The sequence below is a fragment of the Vanacampus margaritifer genome, chromosome 1 (genome assembly GCF_051991255.1).
Source record: "Vanacampus margaritifer isolate UIUO_Vmar chromosome 1, RoL_Vmar_1.0, whole genome shotgun sequence".
NCBI lineage: Eukaryota > Metazoa > Chordata > Actinopteri > Syngnathiformes > Syngnathidae > Vanacampus > Vanacampus margaritifer.
Window position 1 is genome coordinate 9217240 of NC_135432.1, and position 18612 is coordinate 9235851.

The window sequence follows — 18612 nt, forward strand, 5'->3', positions numbered from 1 at the left end:
CACTGGTGTAAAAAAAGAAAGAAAAACATCTGCACCTTTTTTTTCAGCAGCAGCATATCCTGCATCACGTCTGTAAAGTGAGGTAAGAACATCGTACACACTTGAGGTGGTTGCGAAGTGAAGAAGATTAAGACATTCTCGTGTGTCGGCTGTAGCTGTCAAGGTTCTATGGCAGCTGGCAGATTCAGAAGGCCGTGCTCTGGATCATTCCATAAGCTTCGTACAGTTTGCCCAGTAGCTCGCTCTTCTCCGCCTCAGGTAAGAAGCAAGACGCCGCCGAACAGATGTTCTACAAAACCACACGGCACAACACATACTTATTACTTACTTTACTGTGTGCACTTTCACATACAAACAGTCTTCACTTTGGCACAAAAGCAGTTCAAACTATTTAAGTACTGAAATGTGTGTAAGGAAGCACATTTTTTTCTTATTCTACACCTTCAACTAAAAAAAAAAGTCGACTTTAAAAATAGGTAGACTGAAAATGTATGACAAAGTTTACGCTGTCGTCCATGTTTCTACATGAACCTTTTTTTTTTTTTTTGCAGACACACGGAGTCAGCTCTGGATGCAGAGCGCAGTTCGAAGCGTGCCTCAACATCGGGTGGACCTAAATGTTTGACTCCGCCCACACGGATTTTCGACCTCTAAGCGCCTTATTTCTTTCTTTGTTGCCTAACTCTAACCCTAACCACAACCCTAACCATTACCCTTACCCTACCACGGAACAATTACAGTATGTTTTGAAAACTTTATTGAACAACAAAAATTAAAAACTGACCGAAACCTAAATACTAACCTCAACTGTCCAGGGATGCGCTCTCTGCTGGGGACATGTAGTACTGCATTTCTGCTTCTTCCTCATACCGTTTAGTTAGCTCCGCCCAGGCTGACCGAGGCTTGAGTATTTGTAATTTTCAATGCTCCATAATGTGTTTGGAAAAAAACAACTTTATGTCAAAGAACAGCGCATCATTAAATCTCCAAATTTAGTTTGGAAAAAAAAGTTTAAACCATTTTGAAAATTCTGTGTGGGCGGGGTCAAACGTTTAAGCCCACCCGACGTGGAGGCACGCCTCCAACTGCACTCTGAAGGAAGTTATTGAGCTCATTGTAGTTGACAGACAGCTCCAGTCATTTACTCGTGGACTATTTTTGAAAAATCATCTGTAAGTGACTTTTAATACACTATTACATGTGTAATGTATGTAGATATGATGTATGTGTGAAATAAATGGTGGTTAGTGTTTGTGTACTTTAAAATGGCAATCGCTAGCGTGCTAATGCTAATCGTGATTGCTAACCATTTAGCATAGGATCATTTTGTTGGGGTTTTAATATTGCTCATGCACAAACGATAATAATAGTAGTTATATCCACTCAATTCATTTCACGTTCAACATTAGTGGATTAACAACAACAACAAATAATAATAAAATTAAAAAAAGAATAACATCTTCTTTGGGGCGAATCAATTTAAAGAAAGATTTGATGGAGACAGCCCTAATCCTTATCATCAATTATTTAAAAAAAATGTCCTCACACTTTTTCACCCTGCTACTCCTTCATTCCATTCCAACTTCAACATATTCTGAAAATTCACACCTTCTGGGCTTGCATTGTTCCTGTTATTTGACATTTAAATCATTCAACTCGTTCGATTCACATTGACAACGATTTTCTAAATGCCCCAAATTCCCACTTTTTGGTGAGATTCAAACCCATGGAATTCAAACGGCCTCACCAGTCTCATGAATTCGTCCTGGGTGAAGCCCATGTGCTCGTGTGTCACCGAGTAGTCAAGCTGCAGGCTGGAATCGAAGATGAGTGGGTCGTCCGTATTCAGCGAGTAGTTAGCTTTGTCCTTCCTGAACCTGCGCGCACACACACACGTTAACGCACACACACTGGCGCTTGTCAGCCGCGGCGGCAAATGAGAGGCGAGCTCACGTGATAACGGGGTGTTTGCTGAAGTCAGCGTCGCAGGCGCCCGTCAGCTTGCTGGAGATGGGACACACCTGTGTGCATGCACGCATGCATGAGAGCGGCCATTAGGGACACAATTAACATTGAAACTGACATAACACAGGAGGCCCTGCTACATTTTTCACTCATAGATTAGATTGACATTTTATACAAATGACTTTTGGGGGAAATTTGGAAAAGTTTGGTTAGAATGGCTGCTTCAACAAGAGTATATAACCTGGCAAGAATTTTGAAAATCGCATGATGGGTTCTGGAGAAATTTAGTTTTTTGGTGTGGGGATCTTTTCAGGCAGTGTTTTTGTGTGATATCGCCACAATTTTTTTTTTTTAAAAACCAAACAAAAAAAACAGACTTAACTTGATTTCTCCTGGACTATTTGCTTTGGTCTCCTACTCATCGAAGCCCTTCTCTGATTGGCTGACAAGGTTTCAGTTTGAATATCTCACCGATCAGCTCGTATGGGCGGAAAATTACGAGGGCTTCTCCAATTTGATGTTTTAAACGGTCTATCATTAAATTGATTAATTAATTAAATTCATTTAAAAAAATAATAATATCACTTGAAGTCATTATGAAAGCATTTTTTTAAACGGGCAACAGCAATAAACATTTTTTTAAATCTTGTTTCTAAGATAACAGCTTACTTTCTTTTTCGGATCTCCGTTATCTTCTTATCTTTACTTTTGTTTTCCCGTGTAATATTGATATGAGTTTCAATACAGCAGTCATTGTTTGTTACCAATTTTTAATGCCTCATCTCACCTGTTGATATAATTAAGGTGTGCTCAAGATTCTTCATTTGTGGCCACAAACGAAGCGTAACGGGCACAAAATACAAACGAAAAGTAAGGTGATTCCTGGACGAGCATATTAAGTGCCACTTTTGTGGGAACGGGAAGGTGGGTGGGGTGTCAAATGCTCATATTGGAGCCACAATTTCTCACATCATGTGTGGGGGCTCTGTGTGATTATTGTGGAGTTTTGCCAATACAAAAAAAAAAAAAAAGATTCTGACATCAATAACATAAGCATGGCGAATGCAGCCAATCCTGTTCAGTCGGCATTTTCGAGCAGCGCTCACCTCAAAGTGCATGTTTTGAGCCAGTAGTTGCGCGTAAAGCCCTCGGTCCTCCAGGGTCCTGTACCCGTGCCCCACCCGTTCCGCCTTCAGCACCTCCACGGCCTGAAAGGTCAGATGAGACCAATCACAAAGTCTTTTGAGTCTTTATTTCAAGGAGGAAGCTGGAGAAATGTGGATTCATGTTTTTCTTCTAGTTCTGCCCCTGTTAGCTTAATGCTAACACAGAATGGCAAATGTCATATACAGGCTAGTGGTAACAATACTCAAGGCATATATTCGTACCCATTAAAAAAAACAACTGTTTACTAAAGCACTGAGAGTTGTGATGACTCTTTGTGTGTGAGTATGACTGTATTATTCTGCCCCCCGGTGGCTAGGGTGGGCACAATGAATTGAAGCACCACATTATGATACAATGATTTGACATATGAGTATATTGGGATATCTCATACAACAGCGGAACAGCTTTGTGTTTGATTAAACATGTTTACACTTCACATTAATTCAAGTTGGGAGTAAATTGAGACAAGCTCATCATTATTTTAGTAAACGGTAAACTCCACTCTGTTGTGGGTTTGCTGCTATTTTGTGGAATGTTTTTTGTACAGCTTACGTAACCATTTTGTTCGGCCTGCTGTTAATTTTTGGTGTAATTCCACTGTCAGCCACTACGTCAGCGTATTATTCTGTTTGCCACTTTGTAAATTTGAAAAAAGAAGAGTGAAAACAGGAAGTATTGCAAGCTCAGCCAAGTTTTTGCTATAGATTATTCATTATCATTTAATTCTCTCCAATCCTGCTTTTTATGCCTACAGAACGCAAAGGCTGTAAATTCATTTTATAAGATACATATTTTACGATTATTGAAGCATATTCTCAGACAGTAAGTTTTGTTTGTTTGTAAAAAATTGGATTTGTTTACTGTAAGCACGTCGAGGGAATGGTACACTTCAATACACTCTTCAATATTTTTGCTATCCATTGTTCTTGTTCTCTCTGATATTATTTTGTAGGGGTGTGCCCAAAAAATCGATTCTCATAACAATTGCGATTGTCATTTAGTAAGATTCAGAATCGATTTTAAATGTCCCAAAATCAATTTTATTTATATTATTTTATACTGTCTTGCCTTTGTCTGTGTGTCTTTATTTAGAGCGATGTTCTTGTTGTACCCGGTTTGGCCACTGAGGGGCAGTGTGGTTCCACACGGTCTAATACACTGTTAAGTTGTAGCCACATTAGAGAGTAGAAGGAAAAAGTCTTGATCAAGTTATTCCAATAAAAGTTTTTTTTCAGCGTGGAGTCGTTCTTGTGATAAACGTGCCGCGTGTAGCGCGCTAATTAGCATTAGCGAGTCAGACTGGAGTAGATTATTAAAATTCCTTATACATCTATAGATTGAAGCAAAAATCATTGTCAATCAAATCATTTTGAAGCAAAAATCGTTCTTAATCGAAAATCGATTCTGAATGGAATCGCACACCCAAAAATCGGAATTGAATCGTGAGACATTCAAAGATTCCCACCCCTATTATTTTGTGTTTAAATGTGTTTATATAATTGTATTGAAAGCCCTTAAAAATAAGCACCGTACAGTAAATGCTATAAAAACAAACCTAGGCAGTATTTGTGATATTTTTAACATGTAAAAATATGTGGAGTGTTCAGATGACAGTGTGAAGCGTTATTCCACCCCTGTCAGGAATGTATCACTGTGGTGACCGTCCAATAGCGTACCTCCCTCACCACGCAGGCCGCGCCCACCTCACCCGCGTGAACTGTCCGGTGGATCCCGCAGCGCACCGCTTCCTGCCAAAGGAATCCAACAGATAAGCGAACAATGCTCACCTGTGAAATTATCATCTTCAATTAAACTATACTGCATCTAAACTGAAACCAAAATTGTACCTCAGTGTTTAACTCATTCACTGCCATTGACGGCTATAAACGTCAAAAATTCATTTGAACTATTTCTATTAGTTTAACTTTTTTTTGTTAACAAGAGCATGAAAACCTAGATTTTTTTTAATTTAAAAAACAGATATGAAATTTGTGATTAATCGCGAGTTAACTCGTGAAGTCATGCAATTATTTACGATTAAAAACTTGAATCGGCTGACGCCCCGAATTTGTAATCTTTTCTTCTTTTAATTCATTCACTGCCATTGACGGCTATAAATGTCAAAAAATCATTTTAACTATTTCTATTAGTTTAACATTTTTTCCCACTTTTGTTAACAAGAGTATGAAAACCTAGAATTTATTTATTGTACATTTAGAACCGATATAAAATTTGTGATTAATCGTGAGTTAACTAGTGAAGTCATGCGATTAATTACAAATTTTAAAAAATGATCGCCTCTTGCCTCTAATTTTTAATGATCTTTAAAAAAAAAAAAAAATTATTATGGCAGTGAATGAGTTAAAAACAAACAAGTGAGCTCATCCCAAGTCTAAACGGAATTCAAGTAGCGATCCGAATGACGGCCTGTTTGCAAGAGCGTCCGTCTGACCTGGTAGGCTCTCAGGTGTCCCGGGTAAGCCTCGCAGTTGAGCGACTCGTCGCCCGCCAGGTCGATGGCCACCACTCCCTCGTGGCGATATTTCTTACACAGCTCCACCACGTCTGCCGACCAGCCTGCACAATTCAGAATGGCCGCACGTTACCCTTCCACTAGACTCGCCCTTGTACTATAAACGCAACCGGATGTTTTAGTGTCTTGTTGGCGGCGTAGAAATCAAATTTCACGTCATGACATTATGAGTATAATCCCGTCCTTCGTACAAATGACACCATGACACTTTATAGACATTCCAGAATTGGAGCACAATTTTCAAAATGTTGGGAAAACGAGACATTAATTTGTTATTTATAAATCATCATCTAATTTGATTTGTCCAGCTCCACCATGAACAATACACTTTTTTGTGAGATTTTATTTCTGTTTGGCGCACCTGGAAAATAGACAGCGGACATATTCGCAGTTTTCCGCATCCGCTGATTCAAGTATTCTTGGATTTTTGTCAGTATTTTTGAATACTTAAATAAAATGCTTGTTTTATTTATTTATTTATTTTAGGTGGGTGGAAACCCCCATTTTTAATTGGAAGTTTATCAGTGTTTTTCAAATATTTTTTAGGGTTTAATTTTTATTTTTTTTTAAGAGTTATTTTTTCTTTCCCCATTCCAATTTCCAAATAAACGTCAATTATACGTGTGTTTTTTTTTTGCTATTCATGGATCGGTCCGGTTCCTATCCCCCACGTATAGTGGGTGTACACGGTATTTAAAAAAAATATTGCTGAGTCAATCCTTCACAATTAAATTGTATTGAAATGCTAATTTAATTCAAGTATTATTCTACCTATAGTAACTGGGTAGCAAAAAAACAAACAAAAAAACCCCGAGTTTTTGCCGCAGAATATATAGCTAGCTGTGTTAGCTGCTATGCTAACTGGACGAGAACAACTTTAGCTAGCCTATAAAATGTGACATTCTGATATTATATGCAAAAGCCAGGGTTGCAATGATTTAAGTGACACTGCGTTACAGCTGAAAACTGGAAAAAAAAGAAAAACAAGACTTGTATCTTATTTCTGCTGAGTCATGTAGTTCACTTTCTCTTCCTTTCGACGGCTAAAAACGTTCTCGTAAGGGTTGTGCGTTTGTTGATAGGCAACTTCACGTCAGGCTTATTCACTACAAGTAAAAATGTGTCTGATGAAGCAAAATGTGGCATTGTGAACATTTAGAAATCACGTTTACTGCTACATTTGGTCTGTTTGTGCATGGATGATTTGACATTTCATGCGGGGACAACAAATGTCCTCCAATTGTGGAATGACCCGACCAGTATACTGCACAAAGCCACAGGGACGCTTTCTAATGACAAAACAAGACATCCTGCCTGTGAGTGTGAAATACAAAGAATTGGACAGACAGGAAGCTGCAGCTGCAGGAATAATAAAAAAAAGAAAAGAAGAAGTTCCCATTGACTTTGCAAGCACGTCAACTGGAGCTCACGTTTTTCTAAAATAACGGTCATGATCAGAGTGTCCCCAATGAAAAGCACGAGCAAAAGCAAAAGCAAGAGTACAACCACTTTGTGGCTGAACTTAACTTTTTTTTTGTGTTATAACGTGAATGTTTTCATGATGACTTTTTACTAGTGGTGTAACAAAACTAATTTGAATTGGAAAATCGGTTTTGATTTAAAAGGTGTGAGTGCATCGAATCAAAGTCGAACTGAATCAAATGGTTCCACTTTAAAATATTGAAATAGACTACATATCCAATCCTAGTTTATTGCAGAAACTACCTTTACCAGTTACATTTAATAATTTGTAACTGGCACATTTACATTACAGTTACATTACATTTACATTACAATTTACATTACATTTACTTCTTAATTTGTAAACACGTGTATAAAATTGTATTTAGTGCTTGAATATAATTGACAGTAAAAATTCATTTTTATTTTTGTACTTCTTTACTCCTATATTTACAGGGGAATTAAACCCAAGATGTCAAAACTTGTATATTTTAAATGTGCCTGCAGTATATTCTTTAGCATCTCAACTCTTCACTGCCATTGACGGCTATAAACGTCAAAAATTTATTTGAACTATTTTGATTAGTTTAACATTTTTTTTCCACTTTTGTTAATAAGAGTATGAAAACCTAGACATTTAAAAAAAAAAAATTTTTTATAAAAAATTAGGGGCGTCAGGCGATTCAAATTTGTAATTGTAATTAATCGTATGACTTCAATAGTTAACTCACAATTAATCACAAATTTTATATCTGTTCGAAATGTACAATAATTTCCTTCTAGGTTTTCATACTCTTGTTAACGAAAGTGAAAAAAAAAGTTAAACTAATAGAAATAGTTCAAATGAATTTTTGACGTCTATAGCCGTCAATGGCAGTGAATGAGTTAAAGAGGAATTCAAGTCAAAACATTTCTTGACGATAAAATGTTCTATGCGCCCCCACTAGTCTAAACACAGCATTCTGATCATTTGTGGAATATGAATTAAACGACAAAATCCACCCGTTTTTCTCCAGCAGCTATTTTGCCACTTGCTGTCGACTGAAAATGACATCATCAGAGTGCCAGGCGGGTTCACCTTGTGAACGTCACATGACCAAACCCCGCCTGAATGATTTTTAATGTTACCGTTTTATAATGTACATTGTACGCGGGAAATGACCATACAATATTTTTTGCTTTAAAAAAAATGGGGGATTTTGTTGAATCAGTATTCTACCTTACCAGATGAGATTTTTTTTACACTTTAAGTACGTGTACTTGGACTTAAGTACAGAGTGTGAGTACTTTTGCCACCTGTGGTCGTGGCTTTGTGAAATTTGAGCTGTGCGCTTCTCCTGCTTGTTATCAAACGGTCTTTGGAGAAGCTTATCTTACAAGTCAGATTGGAGCGTGAGCAGTTGATTACTTGGCATGTGGCGCATGCAGCAGAGAATGGACCTGACTTTTATACGGAAGGCCCGCTCCCCCTGTCGGAGGCCCTCGTTGACCAGTCCAACCACATCGTCTGGACTCAGGTCACCCCTGGATACGACAAGTAAACAACTGTGAAATCAACTGGCATTTGAGGCGGGCGTGTGCATGTTGTTGACGGAATGAGGCCGTCGCGTACTCCGTCTGGTGCCACGGGATGGGATCCACGTCGCAGTTGGCCAGAAAATGTGGACTGTATCGGACCTCCACGTAAATCACGCCTTCCTTCGCTTTGTCCTCCACAAACTCGTAGGCGATCCTCTTTATGGCATCTCGGTCTCCACTGGGGTGGGGGAGGAAAAAAAGAGAGGAAAAAGACGTTGGCCTTGGGTGCCGCTAATAAACGTTATCGCCGCGACTCGAGCCAAAGCGTGCGCTGCTGCTGCTGCCTCATCTGAACTACCGAAACTCTTCACATCGGCAATCATTTGTCAAATATTCACACTTTGAATTGAATGGCTGCAGCGTGTTCCAAAAAAAAGCTGGGACGAGGGTTAGTGGTAGGGGTGGGAATCTTGGAATGTCTCACGATTCGATTCGATTCTGGTTTTTGGGTGTGCGATTCGATTCAGAATCGATTTTCGTTTAAGAACGATTTTTGCTTCAAAATGATTTGATTGACAATGGTTTTTGCTTCAATTTATAGATGTTCAAGGAATCGTAATGATCTACTCCAGTCTGACTCGCTAATGCTAATTAGTGCGCTACTCGCGGCACTCAAAAGAACGGCTCCACGCCGCAAAAAACAACAACTTTTATTGGAATAACTTGATTGTGACTTTTTCCTTTTACTCTCTAATGTGGCTACAACTTAACAGTGTATTAGACCGCGTGGAACTACACTGCCCCTCAGTGGCCAAACCGGGTACAACATGAACAGCGCTCCCAATAAAGGCACACACAGACAAAGGCAAGACAGTATAAAATAATTAAAATAACATAGATTTTGGGACATTTCAAATCGATTCTGAATCGTACTAAATGAGAATTGTGATTCTTATGAGAGTCGATTTTTTGACACACCCCTAGTTAGTGGCGGCCAGAAGGTCGGCTGTTCGATCCCCGCTCTCCCCAAGTCATGTGTCCTTGGGCAAGGCACTTCACACACATTGCCTCCAGTGCTAATCACACTAGTGTATGGACGGTGCGAATGTTTAGTGGTGGTCGGAGGGGCCGGCACTTCCGACAGTAGCTTACCGCCACCACAGTGTGAATGTGTGAGTGCATTAATGATGTAACCATTCCATTGTAAAGCGTCTTTGAGTGTCTAGAAAAGCGCTATATAAATCCGATGTATTATTATTATTATTTTTAACAGATTAACAGAATGCTGGGAAAAAAAAAGCCTGCTTGCAACATTGTGGAGCACTGTGGCTTCGTAGCAGAAAAAGTGCAAGTACTAGACTGACCTGCCAGCAGTCCAGGCCTGTTTCTCATTGAAAATATGACAACCAAGACTGTTGAGCGACTGAAGTTGCACTCAAGCAAGAATGAGAAATAATTCCACTGTGCCCCAAATTCAAAATGAAGTTTACAGTTTGAACATTCAAAATCTTGTTTTTGAAGTATATCCAATTGAATATAGTTTTTTTTTGTTCTTTAGGTTTTTGTTGGAATTGGTGTTTGTACTTTTAGTGACATTTTTGTTTGGTGTTGTGTTAAGAGATTGTTTTCATGTGAGATATGTTCTTGCTCAGGCCCGGTTGGGAAGGCGTATTCCACGGCTTGTCACAAGGTCCTTCATTCTTCTCGTTTATTTCAGAGGCGAACCACATCTCGCGTGTGCTCAACTCTCTCTCACTTTGGGCTGCGGCGTTGTCACATGACCGAGGCCGAGCAACGCGGCTTCCAGCATTTGCGCCGACTGTTGTCCAAACGACGTTTGCACAGTGTATGCGCTCCACTCAGCTGGCGTGTTCCATACATTGTCACGAGCACGCGAGGGAGCGGCTCGCCATTCTTGCAGCTTCCACAGCCATGCCATCCCATAGGGATGGGCTTTGGTTGCCACGGTGACCGAATTACTAATGAGCTGCGTATCATTTGATAGGAAGCGCACACGTGTGCGATAACCAGCCTGCGTGAGTGAACTTTCACCATCCCTGGAGGCGAACTCTTGTAGGCTGACAAGTCACCGTCATTAAGTATGAAGAGACTTGCAAACATTTGGAAACTTTCCAAGGATATATATGAATTATTAACTCATTCACTGCCATTGACAGTTTTAGACGTCAAAAATAAATTTTAACTATTTCTATTAGTTTAACATTTTCCCCACTTTTGTTAACAAGAGTATGAAAACCTAGATTTTTTTATTGTATTAGAACAGATATAACATTTGTGATTAATCGTGAGTTAACTAGTGAATTGCAATTAATTACGATTAAAAATGGTATTTGCCTGACGCCCCTAATTTTTTATAATATTTTCTTTTCTTTTTTTTTTTTTAAAAGATTATTAAAAATTGGGAAAAAAATTATTACAATTATTATTTATTTCATTAAAACTTAGGGGTGTCTGGTGATTAATTTTTTTAATCGCATGACTAGTTAACTCACGATTAATCACAAATTTTATATCTGTTCTAATACAATAAAAAAAATCTAGGTTTTCATACTCTTAACAAAAGTGGAAAAAAATGTTAAACTAATAGAAATAGTTTTTCTTTATAATAATAATTTATGTCGTTTATAGCCGTGGATGGCAGTGAATGAGTTAATAATAAAGGTTAATGTACTCATTACTAATAATAAACACTGTACCAAAATAGTATACAATAGTTTTTCCACAATAGTAGAGTATACGAAGTATTTTTCTATTCCTCTTGTACGTATCCAAAATTAACATTAAGCAAATATTATTTTTCAAATATTGCCGTTTGGCAGCTTATTTATTCAAATTTCATCTAAGAAAGACAAAACCATAACAATCTTTTAAATTCTTCACGACCTTCCTGCTTGTCTTATGAGTGATCTGAGCAAGGCTCTGGATATGTGTGCAAATGTGGAAACGGCAATAAAGTGGAACTAATTATCTGCACTATAGAATCACCTTTCTTAAAATTTCCCCCTAGATGTGGGGGTGGCCAACTCCGGCCACCCCGTAGCTCCGCCCCTGCCCCCGACGACGTATATTCGAGTTCCCGATGTTGAGTTTGGTCAATTCCTGCCATTTATTTGCATTGTGATTTGCGAGAGGAACGCAAGCACTCACGCGATGACGTGCATGTACTCGGCAAACTTGCCCAGGAACTCGGTGAGCGTGGCCGGCTTCCGGACAACGATGAGGCGCCTCAGCTCCTCCGCCGTGTCGGCCGGCAGAGGGATGCCGCGTCTCCTGCCACCGCAAACAAAAACAAACACTTAACAAAGTTCATTCAAATGGAACTTTACAGACTTTGTGGATTATTTCTTCTGTACTATTCGTTGTGATAATGCCTATCGTGGCATTAGAAATTCTTGAAACACAATTTAAATTCGTGAGCATATCATGGACTTTCCTGACAGTGGATTATTTTCTTCTAATGATCTATTTACTGAGTAATAGAATGAATATGATACATTTTATTATCACTGTACACATGTACAATGAGCTCTCTTCTCTAGTACAAATATTTAAAAAAAAATTATAATAATAATAAAAAATATTGCAAATATATGTATCACTGGCAGTGGGCCAAAACCTGATAAGTCACAATTGGGCAATTTAGATATTTTTTTTCAATTTACTTTTTTTCTTCTTTTTTACCTTCCCAAAATTCTTGATTAAGCGTGTTTTTTCCACACACAAAAAAATGGTGATCCCCCCCAAAAAAAGTGCCGGTATATATTATATAAAAAATAAAAAGTTAAAAATATATATCTTTTTAACCCCAACAAATCTTGGATAACTTTTTTTCTTGGAAAATTACGTATTTTTTCTTTTAATATTTAGACTTTTTACATTTGTGTATTTCAATGTTGGTCATTCTAGTGGTTGTTTTTTTTTTTTTTGGGGGGGGGGGGGGTGGTACTTGGTATAAAAAGTTTGAGAAAGCAATGATATTGCCATCTACAAGTGGCACTTGTCTTTACATGATCTAAAATGCTTCTCCGATAACAATGAATTTAGGGCTTACCGAGCAACATCAAGAATTGTTTGCACTCGGATGGCTCCGTCGAGGTGCACGTGCAGCTCAACCTGTGGGTGAGCGGACCATTTATTAGTAACAGATATTCCGTCAGGCAATTGGATGAAAAGACGAGTGCAGCATTTGAGTTGTTATTTATCCAAAGAGCTGGCGTCAGCTTTTCTCTTCAGCAGCCTGAAGGGAAGGGGAGGGGAGGCGAGGGGGGTCAAAGTTCACACTCTCAAATATACATAACATCAAGGGATTACTTTTTTCTTTTGGCCACAATATGCTACTAATTTTTGGCGATGGAAATGGTATAATATGCATGAAATAGGAGTCATACAAAAGGCACAAAATACTCATTGGTGGACACAAAATAGGTATAACATGCGCATGTAATATTCATTTGTGACCCTGGAATTGGTTTCCTGTGTGCATGAAGTACTAACTTGTACTCATGAAATACTATTTTGTAGCAACAACAACAACAAAAAAGAGTTACAATTATGTACATGAAAAATTCGAATATGCATGGCAATCGTTTAATATTATTCAAATGATTAACTTGGATATGTGTGTAGGTGTAGGCAAATGGAACACACCTTGGTTAGTAACTGCAAAACAAGACGTCCTCTATCTTCTTGTTTTGAGATAAGGTGCGTTGCATTTGCTTACCAAACTGTCCAGCAATGACATTGATATTATTCATTTGTGTTTATATATTTCCTGGCCACAGATAAGCATTTCGTGTACATGTTATTGCATGGCCACAATGAAATGTTTGTTTTCACGTCATGTAAAGGGCTTGGTAGAGATTCTACGTTCCTGTAAATAAATAAATAAATAAATCATATTTTGTCCCACGTGCAGCCAAATCAAGCGCAGGCTTGTGCTCTGGTTTGGCAGCAGCCATGAGCTCATCCAATAATCGGATGACAGCATGAAGGATGCATGCTGACTCAACGGCTAATTCACATTTAATGAGTTTACACCTGCCAGCCGTGCGTGCATGCACGCCTTGTAATTTTACAATTAGACAGACTCCCTTGCCTGCTCTCGCTCTCATTTCCTGTCGCCTTATCTGTTACAACCCACTGAGCATGCGCAGTGTGCGTACACACAAACACGGACACACCTCAAAGGGCATGTGTAGTGGACAATTTTGTAACCTCTGTGATCACGAAAAGTTACAATAGGACTTTTTACCTGTCGATATCCAATGTCACTTTTACAAATTACACAACATGAATGGAATATATACACAAACGTACATATTTAATGCAATTTAAACTGCGTGTATTTTATACACAGTTGTCAACAGTTGCCACTATGGGATTTTCTTACTGTTGTCAAGTCACAACCCACTTTTAGAGAAAAACAATAATGAAAATGTAGTGTTCAAAGTAGCCTTGCAAATACTATTGACAGTGCCAAAAACGCACAAACGTGAATTATTATTATGACCCAGTTACTGGTTTGGTCTGCACATCTGTCAGAAAATCAGCAAAATATCGACCATTGCTTTTCAAAGTGAAAGCCAATATTGCAAGTCTTATTTTGAAAAATTATATAAATAATAATAATCATAATCGTCCATCGGTTCATTCCATATTTGTGTTAGGTGGGTTTTAGGACCTGGGGGTTTTGGGACTTGGAGAAAGGCATTAAAGGTGACGCTCGTAGGATTCTTCGGACCAGCTCTCGTCATGCGTAAAATTCACGTCGCCGTCCACGTTCGGACGTCAGCGAGGCGCGACTGCCGTATTTACGTACCTTGGGCTTGGGGAAGACATCCTGCCGGCTGCGGGGCTCAGACATGCTGGTGGAATGTGACGCGGGGCTGCCTGTGGAGCGGACGGACACCGCGTGCTGCCACACTGGCCAATATAAGTGCGCGCGCGCACACACACATTCACACACAAACACGCACACACAAGACACGCCTTTGTGATGGCGCTGCTCAGTGCACGCTATTACCCGTACACTACGCTAGTCAAGTGTGGACCGTTTCACCATGACGTCACACTACTTCCGGGTGGCAAAACTACACTAGTCAACAGAGCCGTTGAAAAAACAGGTCAAATAGCTTGATAAAGAATTTAAAAGAAGATGCCGTGTAAGGGAAATTCAGGAGTAATATCACGCCACAATTAAACAAGCAAAAATAACTCGGCCTATTAGTAGGTAGCTATTATTTATACAAATATCTACTGTTAAGTGAAAATTAGTTGAATTTAAATCTACAACTGACTGCGGGATCATCCACTCTCGAAAAATGCCACCACACAGAAGTAGGTGATATTTTTGATTTGCTGCAGGTTTAGAATTTAAGTTTTGAATACGAGGAGGAGGAATCAAATAGACGCTGACTCATTTATATGAAAGTAAGCTTCAACTAAGCATCGTTTTTCAGAGTTCAAAATATTTTTCTTAAATGCAGAAATTAAACTTTGTAAACTCTGTAGACATTCATTGACTTCATAAATGCAACACACTATATCGTTTTATGTAACAGGATATGTATAGTAAATACAGATTGTTTAAATAGGCCTATCTGGTACATGTGGAGCACATTCTCCCAAAAAATATCTTTGTCATGACATTCAGATCAATCATCAAGTCAGTCATCATCCCTTTTGTAGTACCCTGGTGCCTATTGTTTTCAAACATTCTAAAAAATATCCTGCAAATAACTTGTAGTACTCTACATTCCCTGCACATGAAGATGTGGAAAGTTTAAGTGCACCATCTTTATGACTTCATGCGTAGATGATGAATGATCATAATAATGTTCAAGTCTGCATGGGCACAGAGGAGTTGATGACATTTATGGAGATAAGCTCAAGGAAAGACTCTTAACATGTCATCAATTCCTTATCAGCACGGAGTTTATGGTAGTAAAAGGGTCCACGTTAGCTGTAAAACTGTAAACGCTGTGCCCGGTCTGTGACAGTCACCTTCAGGCTTGTGACGTCTCACATTGCTCAAACAGGAAGACGTGAGATGTTTGCATTGCACATTCAGAGTCATGTCTGAATTTTAGTTTCCATTGTGGACACAGGACAAACAAAAACAAATTCTGAACACAATATGGATATAACATGCGTACAAAATGCTAATTGGAGGCCACAATTAACTAATTTACCAATCCTGACCCCCTAAACTCCACCCAAAAATGTTGTAATGTTTCCTCTTTTTTTTTTTTTAACACTTCAGTTCTATGGGCCTCCTTCTAGTGTACGCACCTTGACCACCAGGGGGAAGTATAATACAGACATACGGCTATACATGGAGAGGGTCATAACTCCTCAACAAATAAATAACGGGGGAATTCTCCAGTTAGCAAAAAAAAGGAGCTAAAAATGAAATATGCTGCATTTGTTCTTCTTTTTTAATGTATACAAAAGCACCTTTAAAAAAAGAGATAATTCATTGGAAAAACTTGATTCCAGAAGATTGATTCATGTGAAACTCATACCTTTACAGATTCAATGCACGCAGTTTCATAATTGTATTTGTATAAATTAGATAATTATAGTCTATACCTAACAAAATACCTAAATTTACCATAGAGTAATTAGTAATATTACATATTAGAACAGTCTATTTTTAAAACTTAAAGCAACTAGGCAACTCTCAGTTTAGGTTGATTATGACGGCGCCATATGGACAAAAGCGGTAATGTTATGCCTGAAGGAAGACCACATTTCCCATGAGGACAAGCGCATTGCGTCGTTTTTGAGCTCACGCCAGTCAAATTGACTTCCGTCTTTGTAACGAATGGGGAAAGAGGGAAGTGACGTATGCCATAAAGGAGTCAGCACATTTGTAGTTTTTTTTGTGTGTGGCAGTGTTCCTACCATCCTCCAATAAAAATGATACAGAACCCCTCAGGCTATGGCAAAGGTACCATTCAACTAGTTTTAAGTCGATGTTTCATCACAAGAGTTATGAAAATATTTTATTAAGGTTGAAAAGTTCCTTAGTGCTACTTTAAGTATTTGTACTTGAATAACAGATTGTGAGAACTGTTATCACCTGTAAATATGATACAATAAAATTCCCACTTAATTAGTCCTGCCTGAAGTGACAGTTACTAAGATCGAATTGCTTTTGGAATGCACTAACACTACACAACACAAATCCTATGAAATGTGCAAGCGTACAAAAACAAATATTTATATGGCTTAAAAAAAACTTTCAAGCACTGTTTGCAATTCTTTTCTGAGATGCCATCAGTTACGTCATTCTTGCACCAAAACATTCGTCTGGAATCACGTGGAAAGCTTTGCAACGTTTGTTACGTAAACGGGCTCGTTTTGCAGCTGCTTGAGCATTTATCGCGTCCAACTCTTCCATTTCAAGACTCATGTGACCACATAACCAAAAAAAAAAGAAAGAAAGGCTCCGCACACTTTTTTCAATATTTAAAAATGTTTTGTATCTTGTTGGAAAGCAACACACAGCAATTGATGACAATGAAGCTGATATGATTTCAGCATTGAAAGGCTGACAGGTGGTTCAGCTGCTCTATTAGTAATACTTTAATATATATATATTCAAATATATCTGTAAGTATATTCATTATTGTATATAGTATATGCATATGTAAAGTATATGTTTTTTTTTTTTCATGTAACTTCTAGGTAAAATTTGTGGAGCACAGATGATTTTGCATCAGGCAATGAATTTGTCCGACAAGCTCATTCATATTCATTACATTTTCAGTAAAATCACTGCTCTGTATTAAATATAAAAGTGAGGAGAATAGAACTTGCTGTGGTGAGCCACTGATGCCCTTTGAAACCCGGAGCAGCCTTGCCGTCGGCACCAACTTTCTCACGTGGCGTTCTGCTACCATCCAGACACAACTTGTTTCTCCACATTTTTGTCTGATGAAGAACTTGAAATGTCCTCATGCGGTCAAAGTCACCGGGTGGGCCCGGGTGGGCCCTTCCCTTCCTCACAGAATGTTGACCACAGCAACAAAAAAAAAAGTTGTAAGAGAGGAAACTATTTGCCACGGTGGTTGTTAAAGGAGAGAGGCAGACACATTTGCAGAGTCCAGTCGGTGACCTCTAGTGGGTTGGACTTGTTGATGCAGCGATGACCATCGTCTTCCCAATCCTGCCTGGAATCATGAGTCATTGTGACATCAGAAATGGAATTCATTTGTATTCAAACTGAGGAGAAAAAGAACAGCTGTGAGATCGTTCTGTTGGTCACATTAAAGAGAAATCTCCTCCCTCCTAAAAAAACAAACAAAAACTAAACAGCACACCACCGACTAAAAATGTACCAAAAAGTGGATACAGTACAAGTCCTCCATTGCGTGGGCTATATACTTTTTTTTTTTTTAAACAATACAAACACATTTAAAAACATATTAAGAGAGAGCAGGAGAAGGATCAGTATGTAACATTGTTTGTCAATATTATTATGCGACTGCAGTAAACAACTCCCGTTTTTTCCCCAAACTAACAAACTTACAACTAACAATATAACTAATTAATCATGTCCAAATATGTATATTATAAAATTAACCCATAGCCATTGCTGTATGTAGATGTAAAAAACAGGATTAGCATTCAATAATCTTAAGAAAAACCAAGGCTGAGCTTGAACTAGGCGTACTTCCTGTTTTCACTTTTCTACTTTCAAATTTACAGTGACAAACTATATAGTGTTTCGCCATCTAGTGGCCAACAGTGGAATACTACCCAAAAATTAAACAATAGCAGCAGTCACGAAACCAGAGTCCGAAATGGATGTGGGTTAACTGCACGCAGATTAAGCATACTTTCTGCCATTTAATTGTTCTGCCTGTCACTATACATCACTGGCATAGATAGATGAACATCGATACTTTATGTGTCGCGAATCACTTTTCAGTAACAGTCAT

The 18612-nt window shown here is 38.5% G+C and overlaps 1 protein-coding gene and 1 long non-coding RNA gene across 2 annotated transcripts in view; one reads left to right on the forward strand and one right to left on the reverse strand.

Moving 5' to 3' along the window:
- The window catches only part of LOC144056313 (uncharacterized), a 2996-nt gene extending 1746 nt beyond the window's left edge, over positions 1-1250 (forward strand). The window contains exons 2-4 of the long non-coding RNA XR_013295034.1: positions 1-82; positions 156-258; positions 552-1250. The exon at positions 1-82 is cut by the window's left edge and continues 182 nt beyond it. This is a non-coding gene — a long non-coding RNA (uncharacterized LOC144056313). The remainder of the gene's footprint in view (positions 83-155; positions 259-551) is intronic.
- Positions 1-14717, reverse strand: part of ada (adenosine deaminase) — a 15556-nt gene extending 839 nt beyond the window's left edge. Inside the window, exons 1-11 of the mRNA XM_077572964.1 lie at positions 14484-14717; positions 12717-12778; positions 11813-11935; positions 8739-8882; positions 8535-8650; positions 5585-5709; positions 4809-4880; positions 3072-3173; positions 1954-2021; positions 1748-1877; positions 1-289 (exon numbers count right to left, since the gene is read on the reverse strand). The exon at positions 1-289 is cut by the window's left edge and continues 839 nt beyond it. Coding sequence (XP_077429090.1) covers positions 185-289; positions 1748-1877; positions 1954-2021; positions 3072-3173; positions 4809-4880; positions 5585-5709; positions 8535-8650; positions 8739-8882; positions 11813-11935; positions 12717-12778; positions 14484-14528 — 1092 coding nt within the window. The 5' untranslated portion in view covers positions 14529-14717 and the 3' untranslated portion in view covers positions 1-184. The remainder of the gene's footprint in view (positions 290-1747; positions 1878-1953; positions 2022-3071; positions 3174-4808; positions 4881-5584; positions 5710-8534; positions 8651-8738; positions 8883-11812; positions 11936-12716; positions 12779-14483) is intronic.
- Between the last annotated feature and the right edge of the window lie 3895 nt (positions 14718-18612).